This window comes from Typopeltis vanoorti, chromosome 4 (assembly GCF_054136105.1).
Source record: "Typopeltis vanoorti isolate ZY-2024b chromosome 4, IOZ_Tvanoo_1.0, whole genome shotgun sequence".
NCBI lineage: Eukaryota > Metazoa > Arthropoda > Arachnida > Uropygi > Thelyphonidae > Typopeltis > Typopeltis vanoorti.
The window spans coordinates 108,831,052-108,852,887 of NC_143552.1; the positions used below are offsets into that span (position 1 = coordinate 108,831,052).

Sequence of the window (21,836 nt, forward strand, 5' to 3'; positions counted from 1 at the left end):
TATATAGACTTTTGCATGGTGCCTATGTTTTCTAAAGTCTGTGCTAAGGCAACTCGTGAATGCCCGTTAGTGTATTTCCATAAGCTCTCTGGTCAACTGATTTTTACAAAACTTTCAGTTTCTATATTCGGCTTTGAAATAACAGTGGATTTAATATCCACTTTACTTATATAAGTTTTACCTTACGATGTGACATATATACCAGGAAATGATGTCATCTTTTTTTTACCATCATTAAAATTATCTTGAAAATCATTATTTTTTTTAATAGGTAAAGGAAATGTTTCTGTATCTGAAGGGATTTCAGTTGAACTGAAAGAACAGATTGAAGCTGGGGCTATTGGGTTAGCATATTTTTATTTCTAATTTCTATTTTTCATTTAAACGATTTTATTAAGGCATGTTAATCATTTGTTAGATATCCTTTTATTCTTCATAGAAATATTTTTCTTGTTAATATATAAACATAGTATAATATATTTGCATGGACTACTTTTTACATATATGTATAGCACTCTCTGTGGAAAGAATTATTTTTAAATGGCTGCATCGGGCACAAAACATTGAAACTATGATATACCATCTTGAACAGATCGAAAAGAACAGATTCCCTTTGTGGTCCATCTTTATTCAACTTCCAGAGATACCATGTGCAACATCAAGGGTTCTTTTTTTTTTATATATTTATGATTTTGTTTATCTTTCTTTTTCCTTAAATCTTTTAAATTATTTTCTTCTCTCTCTCTCTCTCTCTCTCTCTCTCTCTGCTTTGAAAGTTATCTCTGTGTATCACTCTATAATTTTCTTTTACCATCTTATGTTTCTGCTCTGCCAGCCAGTTTTCTTTCGATTTATCAATCTGCTCTGAAGCTTCCATTTCTTGGTCTACAATTATAGCTATCATTATCATTTTAGTCGCTTTTTTTCTCCCTGGTGGACCTTCTTCAGCATTAATTCATCCCTCTCTTCATAAATCCAGCCAAGGAGCCAAATCATATGCATAGCAGACAAGCTGTTTATCAGACATAGCAGTTTTTGAGTTAAGATCCATTTAGATATTTTTCAAAATATATTTCATTTTAAGGTCATTGTCAGTTGGCTAGATATATAAAAACGATTCTCAAATGTTAAAAAGAAAAGAAAATAATTCTTCCTTAATCTTCTGTGTTTATCAATATAGAAATATGATTGAATAAAATTACTATTATTGTTATTGAAAAATATGCAGCTGGAAGAGAATGAAATTATTGAAAACATCTGGAATCGTATCAAAGATAGCATAAAAATAGCAGCAGAAAACTCAATTGGAATTCAAAATAAAATACAGCATAAAGAATGTGAATTGGCAGTAAAGAAAAAAAAAAAAGAGAAGCATGCTGCTCATGCTACTCAAAGATACAAAGAGAGCAACAAGGAAGCCAATAAAATAATCAGTTCAACAGAAAAGAAAATTTTTACATGAACAGATTGAAGAAATCCAAAAATGATTCACAGTAAATAATCCTAAAAAAATTTCCCATGAAATGAAAAACTAAAAAAAACAGGCCTACATATGCAAACAATAACAACAATAATCAACAATGGCAATGGACAAACACTAGCCACTAGAGATGAAATAGCAAACAGGTGGAGAGAGAGAATATTTTAACAAACTCCTAAATTGTGATGAATGTACTGAGTCTTTTAAACAGAATTCTTATCATACTTGTTACCCTGAAATATTTAAACCTTCACTAGCTGAAGTAGAGGAAAGTATAAAGCAGCTCAAAGACAACGTCACCATGTACTAATAAAACAGGAGCCAAACTCATTAAATATGGGTAAAATTAACCACTCAATATACATAAGCTGGTAAATTTTATATTGGGGGGGGGGAACTGCAGAATGGAAATAATCCCTAATCATTCCAGTATATAAAAAGAGAAACAAAAATGAACGTGAAAATTACAGAGTGATATTGCTACTGTCAGCAGGCTACAAAATTTTATCTAATATTATACTAAAAAGAAACTTATGCTGAAGAAAATATAGGTGAATATCAAGCAGGATTCCAAAGAAATAGATCGACAGTTGACCAAATTTTAAATGTTAAACTGACAGATTAAAGGTTTAATCTATCAGTAAATCATTTACGGCTTTCAGCACATACAAACCACATGTATTATGTGCATATAGCAGCACTTAATGTTCGAAATATCCCCCTTTTGCCTTCATGCACACCTGAAGTCTGTGAGATCACATATCGATGGTGATAATCCACTTTCAGACTGGTAATGCTGGGGTATTGTTTCTTGAAATACCCCAGCTCAAGGTAATCTCTTGAGCTCCGACCACAATTTGAAATCCAAAGGATGCAAACTGGGACTTCCAGACAGCCAATCAGATGGTCAGGCACATTTGCCATTTGCAACAATCACTGTTGTGTGGACCTTGCCTTATGCTCAGGAGCTAAGTCCCATTGGAAGGTTCACTGTGAAACAAGGTGTTCAAGGGCTGTACTGCAGGTTCCAGCACAGTATCCTGATGCACTTTGGTAGAGGTTTAGATCCCTTTCTTGCAGAAATGCAATTTGGATATTCTTGATATGTCACCCCACCAAACCATCACTGATGTGAGGTGATGACCCTCTGAATTTCTTCTTGCTATGGCATGTGCTGTGCAACCACTCTGAGTCATATACCTAATCATTTTGGCAATTAAACAACTCTTCAATGGGTGAAAATCTTCTCATCTGTGAAGAGGATATCTCTGTGTCTGCCATTCACACACCACTGAAGAAGTGCCTTTGATTTTATCACCCTCTGCCACATAAGTTGTGATGTTAGGAAGTGTCCAGTAGAACAATGATAGGCTCACCACCAGGTCCTCAGTTAGTACATGTGACATTGTTCTCTGCAAAATGTTCATCTCTTGTGACATCAGTTTCTGCATTCTCACAGGATTATAGTGAAGGCATGCCCTCACAAGTTGTTACGTCCTGATGTGGCATGGTCGACCTATTCTTTGGCACTCAGATATATATCTTCTATATCGTTATTTTTATTTATTATTATTATTATTATTATCATGTGACACCTCCAGAGAGTCCAAAGACTCATCAAGGGAGGACACATACTCTACTATCTCCACCAACTACAACAAACCACAACTACACCAATGCCAATTAAAATTATTACTATTATGTGACACCTCCAGGAAGTCCCAAGACTCATCAAGCGAGGGCACCTACTCTACAACTCTGTTTCCACCACTCAATCCACCAACCACAACTAACTGCAACTACACCAACACCATCTACAGGCCGTCATCACTAGTATTTCCACAGACAATCACAAACATCCATGCCCACAGTGGGATTCAAACCCACAGCCTTTTGGCTGGAGAGCAGATGCATTAACCACTCGGCCAACCAAGCTGCAGGTTAATACTCTAATACACAAACATCCTACTAATCCTGAGGGTTTAGCATGTTGAAAATAACAGGTTGCTACATGGTTCTCATAATTTCCCCACTGCATGTTAACCTGTACAGCTAGACAAACTCTCTCTACTGATAAACATGTGAATGTTGGCTGTGCACAGCATCATTAATAGCATAGGGCTCATACAATTCTGTGGGCAGTGCTGGGGGTGTGCAGAAGTTGTAGCAGTATTTATAGCAAGAATGTGTAGAAAAAAAATGGGAATATAATCTGCAGGTCGTCCATATTTTATTTATAGACTTTACAAAAGCATATGATAGCATTCATAGAGAAGGCCTTTGGGGAGTATTAGATGAACTAGGAATACCTCATAAGATAATACATTTAATCAAAATTTGCACCACTGCCAGCTGAAGCATGGTATTAGCCAATCGAATTAGATCTGAACCTTTTGATATTAAGATAGGATTGAAGCAAGGAGATGCCCTTTCACTCATCCTTTTTAATTTAGCATTAGAAAAACGTATTCGAGAAACTGTAAAAGATAACACAAACAGAACAATAATATTAGGATATGCAGATGTTATATGCCTGATTAGAGAAAATGCTGAAAACATTAGAACAACATTTACAAAACTCAAAATTGCTGCTGAAAAACTATTACTACAAATCAACCAGGATTTAAATGTATGCAGAAATCACAAGCATAAAATGATAGGTTACCATTGATAACCTGAAATTTAAAAGTGCCACCTCCTTCAAATATCTTGGAACATTGATTACTTGAGATAATAAAATTAGTACAGAAATAAAAGCTAGAACACATACCTCCAATAGATCTAATCATTCAGTACAACATTTACTATCTTCCAAATTTCTATCAAGCAAAACAAAAATATACAAGACAATCGTTAGACCTATTGTTTTATATGGAGCAGAGCATAACAGATGAAGATGCAGAAGTGTTGCAGATCTTCGAAAATAAAAGCCTCAGAAAAGTCTATGAACCTGTAAGAGATAACACGACAGGTGAATGGAGAACTAAACATAATCAAGAACTATATGAACTCTATAGATCCCCACTTTTAGTTGATCAAATTATAGCATACAGATTGAGAAGGCTTAGACATGCAGAAAGAATGGGTGAGGAGAGAATGGCTAAACAAGCATTCAAGATGGAGCCTAATGGAAAGTGACCTAGAGGTAGACTGGGGATGCATTGGTAGAATAATATCCAAAAGGACTTGACTGAGATGGGAATCCAGGATTGGAATTAAAGAACTCAAGAGAAAGGAATGGAAGAAGTTGGTACATTTAGCAAAGAACCTTAGCGATTCAACAAGTTGAAGATTATCATCATCGTCATTATTATTTTTATTATTACTGGTACCTCCGTGGAGTCAGAAGACTCATTATATCATACTAAACATTAGTCACACAATATCTATCATATCTCTTCTCGAACTAATTCACTGTCAGAGCACTCACTAGCATCTCTGGCAACCCATTCCAATCACTCAGCACTCTCCAAGCAAAAAAAAGCTAGCCTTACAACCCTTACTAACCAATTCTCACACAACTTATTGAAAATAAAAAAAAAAAATTGTATCAATCTTATTATTATTATTATTACCCAAGACCCCCATGGAGTCAAAGACTCATCTAGGAGGTCCTATTATCAAACACACAGCTCATCATACCGTTCTTTAAACACACTCAAATTCCCTTCAGACACCACACTCTCAGGCAAGGTTTGGTAGAGGTTTGGTACCTTATTGTAATAAGTAAGTAGATTACTAAAACATGACCTCCCTTCAGCAAATCCATGCTGTCCATCAAAGATAATGCCATTGTTGTCAACCAAATTCTGGATCCTTGTTCTCACAAGCTTCTCCAACAACTTAACCACAACACCTGACACACAGATAGGCCTATAGTTTGATGCTTGAGTTCGATCACCTCCTTTATGAAGTGGCACAATCTTGCCCTCCTTCCACTCCTTAGGAACTTGACCAAGTGCCAGACTCATATTAAAAAAATATGTCAAGGCAGGTGTCAACTCTCTGGCACATTCCTTCAGAATACGTGGTGATATATTATCAAGTCCTACAGCCTTATTTACATCTAGTTTGATCAACTCTAAATACACCTCTTGCTCACTTACAGTCAGTCTCTCTCTTCCCCATTATCAACTGCTCTCAATCTTTCCATGAAGTCACATTCACAAGATTGAAAGACCTTTATGACACGTTTTGCAACAGCTGTCTTTATACCATTTTCTCCAATCAATGTCATCCTTCCATAATCATTCTTTCTTTTTGTTGGCTACATATCGAAAGAACTCCTTAGGATTCTTTTTGGCTTCTTTAGCTAACTGCTGTTCATACCTCTCTTTAGCTACCCTCACCAACCAAGTCACCCACTTTGCCTGGTCTTTGTTGTTCTCATGGAATTGGTTATTTCCACTTCTCTTATGCTGCCTCCATAATGTTCTTTTTCTCTGTATCACATGCTTAATCTCTTTATTCATCCATTTCACAGCTACCTTATTTAACCTTCTCACCTTTGGAATACACTTAGACATTGCATCTACGAGATAGTTTTTGAAAATCCCCCAATCTGCATTGATCTCTTTTCCAGCTAACTCCTCATTCCATGCTACACCTGCAAGCTGTCTGCTGAGCTCTAGATAATCACCCCCCCCCTTGTAGTTCCACATATACCCTTTTCTTACAGAGATCCTCACACTGCTGGTAACCACGCAGGTAATCACCTCATGGTCACTCTCACCAATTGGTGGATGATTTGACACCTCATTTATAATTACATTCTCTGATGTGATGACCAAATCTAAAACTCTCAAACCTCGTGTGCCTTCTGTTACATACTGTCTGAGGTAGTTATTCCTCAAAAACTGAAGAAACTCATTTTCTTTACTGCCAGTTGCTATCTCATCATTCCAGTCTATATTGCCATAATTAAAATCACCCATGATGAGCACTCTTTTCTTATTTGCTTGGCTAATTTGATTATACATTTCATAGTCACTACCATCCACATTTCCTGTTCTATAACAACATCCAACCAAGTATTTCATTCCATTCACCTCTATCTCACACCATACTTCCTCAAAACTACTGGCACTATTTCCGTCTTGCATCTCTACTTTGTATGGACATAACTTTTTCTCTATTAGCACTCCCCTTCCCTTTTTACCCCTTCTATCCTCATGAAACACATCATATCCTTTCATATCTATTCTTGTCAGGATGTCTTCCTCATCTAACCATGTCTCACTTATTCCAACAATTTTTGGGTGATCAGACTCAATTAGTGCAACCATTTCATCTGCCATGTATAACTTCTAACATTTGTATATAAACACAACAGCTCATTCCTGGATCTACACCTAGTTCCACTGATAACACTCATTCGAAGTGATCTCTCCATGCTCTACTGGGGCCATTTCCCTTTCTGCTTATTCATTTTAGAACCCATTTCAATTCCAACTGTTTCCTCTTGATCCCAGGTCATCCCATTCCTTTTATGTCTACACATGCTCTCACATCCTCTTGGAGCATCCACCTTTCTCATGCTGTGTACCCCTGTCCACCCTGAGCCTCCCCATTTCCCTGTTCATCTTGCACACCTATTCTCTAATTTTCCATACTCATGCCACTTACATCCTCATTTATAACCACCTCTTCAATCTCTCCTGTTGTACTCTCCTTCTCTTCCACATCACTTCACTTGATCTGATCCATTCTCTATACTCACTTCTCTACCTTCCAGCAACAGTCTCTCCAAATGACTCACACCAAAACCACTCAGATGCAGTCCATTGTTCCCATACAGTTCACTTCGTCCCTCAAACTCATTCCATGCATTAAAAAATTGTACTCCCTTCTCCTCACACATTTCAGCCAACATACCATTCATAATCCTTGCTCTTTGCCTCATCTCACCACAGTCATACCTAGGCAACATGCTTACTACCCTTCCTGTCACACTATTCTCTTTTATCCTTCTAAGCAGCCTCCTGATATCCATTCTGACATGCTTTTTGTCCTCTGTCAAGTCATTCGTACCTATTAAAACCATCAACTCCTTCGCTTGCTCCCTCCTCATATCCAATGCCTCAATCACTCTACTCATCTTAGAGAACCCCTTTAGTGACTTCTAAGTTTCTATCATGTAAACTCTTTTCTACCTGTTGACTAAACTTTGCAGCCTGCACTCTTATTTAGTCTAACCTCATAGGAAGCATTCCACAGACCTGCCTCCATCTTGGTTACTTAACTGTAGATCCTCTCCACCAACTCTTCATTTCAAAGAAACCCGAATTATGCACTGACCAAATCTATGCACAGTAGTCAAGATGCAGCCATATCATATTATCCTTATAAAGAGGAATAATATCTTCTATCATCTTTACTTGTCAATGTGTTCTTCAACATCCAAGTAATTTTTTGAGCTATTTGGTCAACTTTTGCAGTATGCCTTCTGAACTTCAACTCACTATCCACCATTACCCCTAAATCACAAGCCTCATCAATTTCCTACAATTCAGTACCATCAGGGTAATAAATAGCATGATATGCTATTTATTATTGTATTTACTATTACTATTTATTATTGCTATTTATTGGAGAGAGATTTGTAGTCGTATGTCTGTGTTGAAAGCTCCTGATAAGATAAGTTATTTTAAGTTATCGTTGATAAAATTACTTGAATATTACGTAGTTTTGTTTGCCTTGCGTATCTTAGTGCATCTGTTTGTGTGGTTTTGGTGTTTCATTTTATAATTTGATAAAATACGTTAGAAGTATGGCTCCCATACGAAGGAAAATGGCAGCCAGTAATGATGGTTCGCCATCTTTATTCAAGAACAGTAATATAAAGGAAATGATTCAGTGTACTATCTGCGAGATGTATGCTTTGCAGAGTGCAGTCGGAGTGTGGTTAGATGATAATAAAGGAGTGAATGTGTGTAAAAAATGTAGGGAGAATGAGGAATTAAAGTGTATTTCGGGTCATGAGTGTGATATTTTTGTCAAACTTCAGAATGAAGAAAATAGTGATATGACAAGAAATGGTGAGGTTGTACCAGAGAACTGTGAGGGTGTGAATGACAGTATTAATTCAGAGCATATTAATAGTTTTACATAGAGAATAAAAAAGATGAGATAGATGCAATGAGTGAGATCGCGTTGTTGAGTGGTACGATACAAAGGGCAAAACAGCAGCTAGAGCATATGAGCAAAAGTCGACTGAATGAACCAGCCAATAATAAAAAATATGATAGGAAAAATAAGTGTATGAGTGTGAACATGAACAAAATGAAGGATAGAGTGCTGTATGGAGACTTGTTAGTACGAGGTGTGTTAGCAGAGGATTTGACAAAATCGTACCAACCTGGTGTGACCATGAAGGATGTAACTGAGTCTATTAGAGAGCAAAAGGAAAGGGTGAAAGAAATGATTGTTGTCACAGGTACGAATGATTTGAAAGGAGATAAAATGGAAATGATAGAGGACCTGAATGAATTGTTTGAGGTAACAAAAGAAAAGAGTGAGAGAGTTAGAATGATTAGTCTTTTGCCACGGTATGACAGTGAAATGTTTAAAAGGAGGGCCATAATTGCAAATGACTTTATGCGTGGGTTATGTATGATGAGTGGTGTGGAATTTGTGGACATGTGGAGTGAGTTCGATAGGTTTGATAGGCGAAAGGATCTATATAAGATGGATGGCTTGCATTTGAATGGATACGGTGTAAGGAGACTTGAAAAAGTGTTGCTGAATGTAGTGGATGTGCAAAATCAGGGAAACTAGATCTATTAAGGGAGAGGGGGTAGATATGCAGTCCTTAGGGAGGCAGTTGAATGTATGAATGAGTATAATATGCCCAAGCGAATAAGGATAACAAATCAGAATGGGATAGTTAATATAAGGCATCAAGGTAGGGTTCGGGCTAATGGGGGTCTTAAATTCATGTACACTAATGCTAGGAGTATTAGGAACAAGAAGGAAGAGTTTTTGGCCATGGTTGGCACTTCCAGACCACAGGTTATTGGCATTAGTGAATCATGGCTGACTGTAGATGATATAGCTAGTAGGATTGAATGTGATGGGTATAGTGTGTTCAGGAATGACGGGGAGAATAAAATGTGGGGAGGAGTATTGTTGATAATAGCCGATGAGCTGCAGCCAAAGAGAATAGAAGTTGAATTGCAGGATAGAGAAAAGAGCACTTTTGAGGCCATTTGGTGTGAGATTGTAGCTAGCAGAACAAAATATACAATTGGGTGCTGCTATAGACCAGGTGATGGAAAAGATGGTGGTGACAGTATGCACAAGCAAATAGAAGAAATGAGTAGAAGGAGGGTAATTATTATGGGAGATTTCAACTATGGTCGTATTGATTGGAGTGAGGAGAGAACACACGGGAGGAAGGAATTGGATTTTATGTGGTTATTAAGGGATAACTATCTGTGACAGCATGTAATGGAAAATACTAGTGCTTGCCTAGTAATTACATCTGAGGATTTGGCTGTAACAAATATGACCACATTGCCACCAATTGGTGAGAGTGATCATAGAGTCTTGACTTGGGAGGTGGCTAAAGGTGTGGAATTTACAATTAAGACAGGGTACATGTGGAATTATCGGGCTGGAAAGTATGATAAGCGTAGGAGTTTGATTGGTTCAGTGCCATGGCATGTACAACTGCAAGGACTAGAAGTTGATAGTGCATGGGAGGCAGTTAAGAAGTGTTTGCATGAAGCAATGGTTGACTGTATACCTAGAGTCCGAATAATAAATCAAGTAGGGGTTAAATGGATGAATAACACCATTAAGCTTGAAATGCAAAAAAAGAAACAACTATGGAGGGAATTTAAGGAGAAAGGTGACCGGCAGGCACACGAACGGTATAAAGCGCAGGCCAGAAGAGTAACGAGTGTGGTAAGAAAAGCAAAAAAAGATTATGAAAGAACATTGGCCATACAGGCTAAAGAGAATCCTAAACAGTTTTTTCAATATGTTGCAAGTAAAAGGAAAAATGTATATGGCAGAATGATTTTAAAGAATGCCGATGGTAGGGAGGTAACTGAATCAGTTGATATAGTTGAGTTACTGAGTGAGCACTTTGCAAGAATATATCATCCAGGTGGTGACATTGCAGAAATGAATGAACCAGTAGATTATACGGGAATTGTGGTGAATGAAGTGGAGGTGAGTAGTCTATTGCATAACCTCAATGTCAATACATCTGTGGGATTGGATGGTATACCAGCTCGTGTCGTACAAGAAGTGGCTAAAGAATTGTCAGTGCCCTTGATCATTTTGTTTAATTTGAGTCTCAGGTCTGGGTTAGTCCCGAGGGGGTGGAAAGAGGGGAAAATAGTTCCACTGCATAAAGGTGGTTCCAAGACTGCTGTTGTAAATTACCGACCGATTAGCATATCAGGAATCGTTGTCAAGTTCTTGGAGAAATTAGTCAAGAGAAGAATACAGGATTGGATAGATGAAAATGGGATACTGTATGGGGGACAACATGGTTTTATTAGGGGTAGATCATTCCTCAAAACTTGCTCACGTTTTATAACACAGTGACGGCTGAACTGGATAAGGGTAATGGGTTTACAGTGATTCTACTGGACCTTGCCAAGCCCTTTGACAGGATACCACATGGAACTCTAATCAGTAAACTGGAACAGATGGGGATGGATATAGGGTTGGTGAGATGGATAAGAGGGTGGTTGATGGAGAGATACCAGAGAGTGGTTTATTCAGGAGTGGAGTCTAAAAGTTGGCTTGTGACTAGTGGTGTACTGCAGGGCTCTGTTCTTGGACCACTGCTTTTCAATTTGTTCATCAATGATATAGGTAAGGATCTGAGAGGAAGTGTTCACTTGTTTGCTGATGATGCAAAGTTGGGTAGAGCAATTGTGAGTGCACAGGATGTCAAAATTTTACAGGATGATTTGGATAGTTTGGAGGACTGGGCTAGGAAAAATGGATGTCAATTTAATGTGGCAAAATGTAAGGTTATGCACTTTGGGGTGAAAAGAATAGCAGCAGTATATCACATTGGTGGAACCGTACTCCAGGAGATTGATGAGGCCAGGGATTTGGGAGTGTTGGTGGATAGGGAATTGAAGTTTAGGGGGAACATTGCAAAAGTGGCTAAAACAGCTCATCAAATCACTTGGCTTCTGAAAAATACTTTAACATGCAGAGACAAAGAAGTTGTTGTTCCTCTGTATCAAGCCTTGATAAGACCCCCATCTTGACTACTGTGCCCAGATTTAGGTGCCAGGGTTTCTTCTTGATGGGGAGGAGGTGGATAGGATCCAGAGGTGAGTGACCAAGATGATAGCAGGTCTATGGAGTGAACCTTATGAGAATAGGTTGAAGATTTGTGGGTTACAGAAATTGGTCGATAGGTGGAAGAGGGGTGATATGATTGAGACATTCAAATTACTGAAGGGTTTCTATAAGATTAATCCAGAAGATATTTTTGAAAATAGAACTGGTGGCGGGAGGACTAGGGGCCATGCATGGAAGCTGGGCAAGAATGTGGTTGACAAGGGTGTTAGAGCTAGGTTTTTTACTTGGAGAGTGGTGAATGAGTGGAATAAGCTGCCAGAGTCTGTTGTGGGTGCTACGACTGTGAGTGAGTTCAAGGCAAGGTATGATAGATACTGCGTGAATGTCGAATAGTTGTTCTTGACATGATGTTAGGGCCTCCCTCGATGAGTCTGTCGACTCCTTGGAGTTGCCCGGAATAATAATAATAATAATAATATTTTCATCCCAAAGTGCATAACCATTTACTCTTCCCATGCTGCCAATTTATTTACTTCATCCCATAAGACATGTCTATCACTTTTATTAACTACTACCCTTTCCAATTTTGTATCATCAAGCTTTCCCTATATCATTAATATGCAAAACAGTAGTAGCTCTAGCGCATAGTTCTGAGCCACTCTACTAATCACTCTCATTCTCCTGGATAACTTTTAAATAAATGGCTAACTTATAATTTCTTAATAATTTTAAGAAATTTTTATCTCAGTAAGTTTTCTTTTCTCTTTTTCCAGTACTAAATTCAAAAAACCTCTCTGATTCTGCATGTTTTCTTATTATAGATTATTTTAAATAACTGGCATCTGCATTATTTAATGTGCAAGTCTACTATTTGTTATTTTAGAATTTATATAATATTATGCACTATTTTTTTCTTCATGTAATCACAGCTTGAAACTGCATGAAGACTGGGGATGTACCCCTGCTGCTATCAGATGTTGTGTAAGAGCTGCTGAGGCTTATGATATCCAGGTAACAACAAAATTTCAAAAAAAAAAAAAAAAAACCCTACTAGAATTACTTTATAATCACTCTGTGCTACAGTACTAAAGAGCTGTGGTATTTCTTCATTGCATCTTCTTTCATCTGTCAATAATTTCAGAAGTATTTTTGAAAATATTATTGGAAAGATGGTGGTAGTTATAGATATGCTCCAAAATTTATATTGCAGGTTTCTCCCAACAACCAAACTGAAGCTAGATTTGTAAATGAAAAGATGCTTTCAATCTCTGGCCAATAAGTCATGAATTCAAAGTCATTTTAGATCTACAAAACATAAAATACAGAGGCATGTTATATTCCTACGATTTCTCAACTATTTATCTTAAAATGAAAATCTGATCTTGATGACCTCTATTTGACCTGATCCCATCTTGTTCTTCTCTAAGCTGTCTCTCCCCTTTTTTTTAGCCTTTTTCAAGTATGCTTGCATAAATCTTATCCAGAACCCAGTAAGGAAATTCCTCTGTAATTCTCACATTCAGTTTTATTTCTCTTTTTTATAGATGGGTCCCCATGATATCTCTACTCCAGGCACCTAGAATTTGACCTTCTGACATTAGTTCTGGATTATGCAGCAACACTTTTATACTTCCATATTAAAACTAAAAGAGCATAGCATAGTAGTATGTTTAGCATTTTTTTCATGAAATGTGAAACTCTTAAAAACACACTTTTATGATGATAATATAGACTTTCAACCAGTAAAAAATCGATTATAAAGAGAAATAAATTGGGTTTATTTGGCTGTAACAATATAAAAATGAAAACCAACTAGTTTTGCTGCAGATACATGTGACTTCTTTTAGGTTAGGACAAACAAAAATGCAATAAAAGTGTTGGAAGTTTTTTCCACTTGGTTAGACTATAATAAATTTAGTTTAATTCTTTATTCAAGTGTAAGAGAACAAAGTTTGTGCCTGAAGTATCTTCAGGACTGAGGAAACTCATAGTAAATGTGGACCAAGCTCTCATCACTCCTTGTCTTAGTGTCTCCCATAATGCAAGGCACATCTCCTTGCAGACATATATAATGCTATGCATTAAGGGAAGAGCCACTACCCAGAGTGGTTTCGACCTTTATTGAAGTCTTGTCAGTGGGAGCCAGACCCAGAAATGGTGATACTAAGGCAGAAGCAATGGAGAAGTCATGAGTTTCCTCAGTCCTGAAGATACCTCAGGTACAAACTTTGTTTGCTTACACTTGAATAAAGGATTAAACTAAATTTATTATAGTCTAACCAAGTGGGAAAAACTTCCAACATCTTTCTCTAAATCCAGAGTAATTTAATAATAAGGTGATACTCCTTTTGGCAACTCGTATAGGTAACTATGACTTCTTCATTGTTTCTGCCTTAGGATCACCACTTTTGGGTTTGGTTCCCACTGATGAGATCTCAATAAAGGTCGAAACTGGTCTGGGAAGTAGCCCTTCCCTTAATGCATACTGTTATACATGTCCGCAAGAAGATGTGCCTTGCATTATGGGAGATACTAAGACAAGGAGTGATGAGAGCTTGGTCAACCTTTACCATGAGTTGTCTCAGTTCTGAAGATACTTCAGGCTCAAACTTTGTTTGCTTACACTTGGATAAAGGATTAAACTAAATTTATTATAATGCAATAAAAGGTTAACATGAACCATAACATTACTAAAATACATAACGTGTAGGAACCATCACAATATAAGTTGAAATAGAAACCACATGGAGCATGGGAGCTTGCATGGTTAACTATTCTTCAATAATTTGGAGAAATTGAGAGAGTAAAAGAATGTAAAGATGATAAAATAATTGTTCAGTGTCAGAAAGAGCTCCAGAAAGATAAATGCTTTTTTGAATAATAATTGGCAGTGTTTCATAAATTTAGGGTTTCGTTATTTATTTTTGATAATGAAGTGTGTCTGAGAAATTTTTGGTGTGAAATTCTGTCAGAGTTATTAGTCTAAATTGCTGTTTTAAATATCATGCAATGGCAGTCACGAGGGTGTCGACCAGTGCTACTAGGCAAATGTCGTGAAATTCAAATAGCACTCAAAACTAATTCGATGTTGTGAGTGCAATATGCATGACGGAGTGTAAGAGATGTCTTTGTGGAGAGAGAGAGAGAATGAACGAGAGAAAGTATGGATGTGTCTGAAGTGCAATGTATTGTTGGACCACGATACAAAGAATGCGAAACTGAGTGCAAAGGTAGATGGTGTACATGAATGAAATGAAATGGAATGAAAGGCAGAGAAACTGACAGAGTGAAAGAATGCAAGGATGTAGAAGTAAAAGTTATGAAAAACGGAAATGAAACGGAAGCAGGACAAACTGAGGGAGTGAAAGAATGCAAGGATGTAAAAATGAAAGTTACAAAATCAGAAATGAAACAAAAGCAGGAGAAACTGAGGGAGTGAAAGAATACAGAGATGTAAAAGTGAAAGTTGCGAAAAATGGAAATGAAATGAAAGCAAGAGAAACAGAGAGTAAAAGAATGTAAAGATGTAGAAGCGAAAGTTGCAGAAAAAGTCACCAAAAATGGAAATGAAATGAAAGTTAGAGAAAAAGTTACAAAAAATGGAAATGAAATGAACGTTGGAGAAACTGAAGGAGTGAAAGAAAGAAAGTATGAATGAGGAAAAGGAAATAAAGTGTGGCCGAACAAGAGGTAGCGAGATAGAGAGTGAAACTGTCAGAATGCAAGATTTAATGAAACAATTATTGGAAATGAAAAATGAAATATGTGGAGTGATGTTAGACATCTAGTGGAAGCTAATGAAGGTGTGCAAGAGAACAGAATGAAAGAAAAAAAAGAGTAAAAGAAGTAACGAGTAATTCCAGGATAGCAGTATATGCAGACTCCACAATTAGAGGGCTAGTTACTGACAGAGTCCATAAAGTCTGCTATCTGGGTGGGAGAATGAGTATGATAATTAAGGTGTTAGACATGAGGAAGAAACGAACAAGAGAATTAGTTGTGATTGTAGGGACAAATGATCTGAGTGGACATAAGAAGGATGTGAAGACGAATATCAGGAGACTATTGAGAAGAGTGAAAGATAACAGTGCAATAGGAAGGTTGTCTGTGTGTGTTACTTAGATATGATGATGATGATGAGTTGCGACAGAGAGCCAAAATTATGAATGGTATGTTGGTGGAGCTGTGTGAGGAGAAGGGAGTGGAGTTTGTGGATGTATGACATGTGTTTGAGGGAAGAATGAAATTATACAGGCATGATGGGTTGCATTTAAATAGCTTTGGAGTGAACTGGAGAAAGTGTTGCTGGATTAAAGTATAGTGTGTGATGCGTGCCAGAGATCAGAAGGAAGAGATGAAGAGAAAAATCAGGAGAGAGAGTGGTTGAAGAGACAGAAGTGCTTAGTAGCGGAAACAGTAGTAGTGTGAGAGAGGAAGAGAGAATGGGAATACAAGAGGAACAGGGAAAACTGGGAAGCTCAGGTGGACAGGGAGTTATGGCATAGAGAGAGAGAGTGAATGTGTGTATGAAGATGGAATATATTGTGATGTGGGTGGAGAAGTTGAGACTGAGCAGATGTATGTGGTAAGTGGTGATAAAGGTGATTGGGCAGATGTTGTGGGGAAATCACAACCAACACATGGCTTGGGTAGGACTGGCTATAGACCTAAGAATGAACTGCTGTGTCTGTTTACAAATGCCAGAAGTATCAGGAATAAAGGAATGAAATTGTTTCACTGGTTGAGTTTATTTGCCCCCAAATCACTGGAATAAATGAAACATGGTTGAATGAAGATGATGTCGTAACAGGAATAGAAATGGATGGGTACAGTATTTTTTGCGAGGATAGAAAGAGGAAGAAGGGAAGGAGGGGTGCTGCTGATGATAGCAGAGGAATTAAGTCCACATAAGGTAGATATGAAAGGGGGAAATAGTGGAAATGGTTATGAGACAGTGTAGTGTAATGTGGAGGTTGAGAGGAAGATGTAATTAGTTGGATGTTGCTATAGGCCTGGGAATGTGGAAGGTGGTGATGAAAAAATATATAAACAGCTTGGATTAGTGAACAAAGGAAGTGTCATTATTATGGGTGATTTTAATTATGGTGGTATAGACTGGAATGAAGAGATGGCATCTGTATAAGGAAAATGAATTTCTCGAGTTCTTGAGAAATAACTATCTCAGGCAGCACGTAAAGAAGGGCACGTGAGGATCAAGAGTTCTAGATCTCATCATTTCATCAGAGGATGCAATTGTTAGAGGGGGGTTCACATTTTCCTCCAGATAGTGGAAGTGATCATGAAGTAATCACCTGTGTTGTGGTTAGTCATATGCAGGCTTTTGCGAGGAAAGGATATACAATGGTATCGTGGTTTGCGAGCATAATTCGTTCTGGAAACATACTTGTAATCCAAAGCACTCATATATCAAAGCGAATTTCCCCATAAGAAATAATGGAAACTCAGATGATTCATTCAAAAACTCAAAAATATTCACATAAAAATGATTAATACAAAATATATATACCTTTGTATACTTTATATATGTATACCTTTGGTTAGGTTAGGTTAGGTTAATTACATTACAATTACATATTATAGTAATTTTATTGGATAGGACGACTTTCATTGTCACTAACGGAATCACTACTATCTGTTGACTCTTTTTCTTTTTGTGCGACTTTAACAAGGAACCTATCCAATGACACTTGCTTTTGCCTCCTTTTGAGGATTTCACGGAAATATGACATTGCATTGTCGTTAAACAGATTCATCACTCGCACTACCACAGCCTTACTCGGGTGGTGCTTTTCTACAAAATTTTGCTCTTTCCCACATTTTACACACCTCCCTAATCTCATTTGAAGAGAGGGATGTCCCCATCTTTTTCTCCTCCTCCTCAGATGAGATATCCTCCATAACCTCTTGCTGTTGCTCATGATGCAGATCTATCAGTTTGTTGGTGGTAAACTCCTGGCCATGTTCCTCCACCAGCTCTTGAATGTCATCCTCATTCACCTCCAGTCCCATGGTCTTCCCCAAGGACAAATTTCATCAACAACTGGCAGCTCCTGTTCATGAGCAAACCCCTCGATGCAATCAGACCACAGTTTTCTTCAAGAAGAATTAAGAGTCTCTTGGTGACCCCATCCCAGGTTTTATCGATGATCTTGACACAGTTTACAATGTGGAAATGATTTTTCCAAAACTCTCGGAGGTTCTTTCAGTCACCTCGAAGCATCGCTTTGGTGTAAAGCTTTTTAAAGTTCGAAATGACCTGCTGATCCATGAACTGGAGTAATGCAGTAGTGTTGAGAGGAAGGAACTTGACCTTGATGAACTCTCGAATTCTTCCAGTAAGTCGTCCTCAAGGCCTGGAGGATGAGCAGGAGCATTAACCAGCAAGACTTTGAGTGGCAATTTTTTTTCTAAAAGGTATTTCTTCACTGCAGGACCGAAGACCTTTTTAATCCACTCAACGAACAAGATACGAATGACCCAAGCCTTGCTGTTGGACCTCCACATAACGTTTAACTGGCTCTTCTGCACCTTGCATTTCTTGAAGGCTCATGGATTCTCAGAATGATACATGAGCATGGGGCTTGACTTTGAAATCACCACTTACATTAGCACACAGCAAGAGGGTGAGACGGTCTTTCATGGGCTTGTGACCGAGCATTGCATTCTCTTCTGCTGTAATGTAGGTCCTCTTTGGCATCTTTTTCCAAAAAAGCCTGTCTCGTCACAATTAAAAACTTGCTGCGGCAGGTAACACTCGGAAAAGGAAAGCTTCTGGAACTCGGCAACGAACGCCTCAGCTGCCTTTGCATCTGAACTCGCGGCCTCTCTGTGTCTCATAACACTATGGATGCCACTTCTCCTCTTAAAGTTATCAAACCATCCCCTGCTCACCTTGAAGCCTTCTTTGTTTTCTGTAGACGTACCTGGCAGTTTACTTACAAGGTTGGTGTACAAGGCCTTTGCCTTCTCACAGATCAAGTTCTCAGTCACAGTATCAGCTGCTAGTTGCTTCTCGTTTATCCACACCAAAAGCAACTTTTCTACATCTTCCAGAATACGTGGTCGTTGCTTTGATACTCTCGTGACTCCTTTTGCTAGATCTAGCCCTCTTAGTTCTTCTTTCTTCTTTAATACTGTGCAAATCATTGACGTAGACTTCTTATAAAATCTTGCGATGGCAGCCACTTGCATACCTTGTTCGTGCTTCCCGATGATTTCCTTCTTAGTTTCCACCATAATCATCTCCTTCTTCTTACTGCCTTCCTTTTCAACCCTTTTCTTCATTGGGGCCATTGTCGTAGTACAGTTAATAAAGAACAGTCACTACATTTGGACATAAATAAAAAAATGCTTTACGCACACACACGTGGTCACAATGCTAGCACGAATGTTGACTATACGAATGAGGTATGCCAACTGAGACCGAGCATGCAAGACAATTACCCACAATCCCGAGCGGCTTGTGATCACGTGATGCTCGGCAGACAAAGCATATAGGTAATACTCATATTGCAAGGCCTCGTTCGTTTATCAAGTTAAAATTTATTAAAAATTTTTGCTCGTCTTGCAAAACACTCGTAGACTGAATTACTTGCAATCCAAGGTACCACTGTATGTGGAATTATAAATGTGGTGATTATGACAAGCTTAGGAGACAACCTCGAGTTATAACATGGAACAAGGAGTTGAGCGGTAAGGAAATAAATGCTGCATGGAATCTTACATAGAAATACATAACAGCATCAATGTACAAATGTATCCCAAAGGCCAAAAGGCTGAATAAGGTAGGTGTGAAATGGATGAATGTGGAGCTTAAGCATGAAATCTGGAAAAAGAAAATACTTTGAAAGAAGTACAAGATGAATAATGGTAATAATCAGTTACCTGAAGAGTATAAAGAACAAGCCAGGAGAGTGACTCAGTTAGTAAGGAAAACAAAAGTAGAGTAAAAGCAGAAATTGGCAAATCAGGCAAAGATAAACCCTAGAGAGTTTTTTAGATATGTGGCAAGTAGAAGGAAGAATAATCATGATAAGATGAAGTTAAAGGATGAAAGTAGTAGAATGGTAACTGTTGAAGAAGACACTGTTGAGGTATTCAGTGACCAGTTTATGAGGGTATTTCATCTTGATCAGGATGGAATTATGAGGAATTTAAGTGTAGAGGACATAGGAGAGGATGGCTTAATTGTGAGTGAGCAAAAGATTTTGAGGAAATAAATAAACTTGATGTCAATAAAGCAATAGGATTTGATGACATATCACCATGCATCTTAAGGGAATGTTGCAGGGAATTGGCAGCAGCATTAGCATGCCTTTTTAATATGAGTCTTACAACAGCATACGTTCCAAGGTAGTGGAGGAGGGTAAAATTGTTCCACTGCATAAAGGTGGTGATAAGGCTGTAGCTTCAAAATATATGCCTGTCTGTATATCTGGAGTTGTGGTGAAGGTCTTGGAGAGATTGGTGAGAAGTAGGATACAGAAATGGGTTGATAACTTCATAACCCCTGTCCAAGGTATTTGTCAGCCTGTACTATAACTGGCTGACAAATACCTTGGACAGGGGAGATGCATATATAGTGGTGTACTTAGATTTTGCAAAGGCTTTTGATAGACTGCCACACAATAAACTCTTAAATAAATTGAAACAGATGAGATTGGATAACAGTCTTCTGAGTTGGATCAGTGACTGGATATGCACCCCCCCCCATATACAACTTTCTGATAGGTATCAGAAAGTTGTATATGGGGGTGCAGTATCCTGAAAAAGAAAGGTGACTAGCAGTGTGCCACAGGGGTCAGTTTTTGACCCATTGTTGTTCAATTTGTATGCTAATGATATTAGGTTGGGTTTAACTAGTAATATCCAGCTGTTTGCAGATGATGCAAAACCGGGGAGATCAATGCAGAGTCAGGCAGATGTTATTGCCTTACAGGAGGACTTGAATAGATTGCATGATTGAGCAGGTAAGTGGAACCCTCAGTTCAATGTTGCAAAGTGTAAAGTTTTGAGATTTGGTAAGCAATGATGGAATGCAAAGTATACACTTGGTGGGGAAACTTTAACGAAAGTAGAGGTGATGAAAGATCTAGGAGTGATGGTGGGCAAGGACCTGAAATTCAGGGGCCACATTGCACTAGTTGTGAAGACATCACATTGGATAATGGCAATAATGCAGAGGACCCTGACATGCAGAAATAGAGAGATTATGATTAAATTTTATAAGGCCTTGATCAGGCCTCATATGGATTATGGTGTTCAGATTTGGTCACTGGGTTTCATGGTGACGAGGATATGTTGGAAAGGGTCCAGAGAAGATTGTCAAAAATTGTCAGTGGTCTTTGAATGTAGAGTAAGAGGACAGATTGAGAGAATGTAAGTTGCAGAGTGGTCTTTGAATGTAGAGTAAGAGGGCATATTGAGAGAATGTAAGTTGCAGAGCCTCGTGAATAGGAGGAAGAGGGGATATATGATTGAGACATACAAGCTAGTAAGGGGTTGTTATCAGGTCAACATAGAAGAAATTTTTCATAGAATGGGAGAAGGGAGTAGAACAAGGGGCCATCACTGGAAGCTGTATAAGGAAGGTGTGAACAGAGAAGTGAGGAGTAGGTTCATTGCATGAGGGGTGGTTGGTGATTGGAATGCATTGCCTGAATTTGTTGTGGGTGTAGACACATTGAATCAGTTTAAGGCATGATGAGTTTCTGACTCCACATGGAGGTCAAATGTTAATAATAATAATAATAATAATGTATGCAAGATTTGGCTGAAAACAAGGCTGAAAAGTTAAAGTCTGACATGTTGAAAGATCTAATGAGCAATTTCCAAATATCACACAGGATGAATCTTGATTCCTATTGAATGTGCTTTGTGAATGAATAACCATGGTAGATTCCTTTATGCAAGTGAAGTTGTCCTCTGTGTAAGGAATGGAGCTGTTATCCTATCCGATGTTATGATATGTGTTGGAGAAATGAAAAGCTAGGCCTGAGCTGTCTTCTCTGTTGTTATTAACATTTCCAATATGCTCTTTCTGTCTAATTTCCAAACTTCT

The 21,836-nt window shown here is 38.0% G+C and overlaps 1 protein-coding gene across 1 annotated transcript in view; it reads left to right on the plus strand.

Moving 5' to 3' along the window:
* LOC150107598 (uncharacterized) overlaps window positions 1-21,836 on the plus strand; it is a 419,637-nt gene that overhangs the window by 289,405 nt on the left and 108,396 nt on the right. The window contains exons 15-16 of the mRNA XM_090391960.1: window positions 272-344; window positions 12,685-12,766. Coding sequence (XP_090248086.1) covers window positions 272-344; window positions 12,685-12,766 — 155 coding nt within the window. The remainder of the gene's footprint in view (window positions 1-271; window positions 345-12,684; window positions 12,767-21,836) is intronic.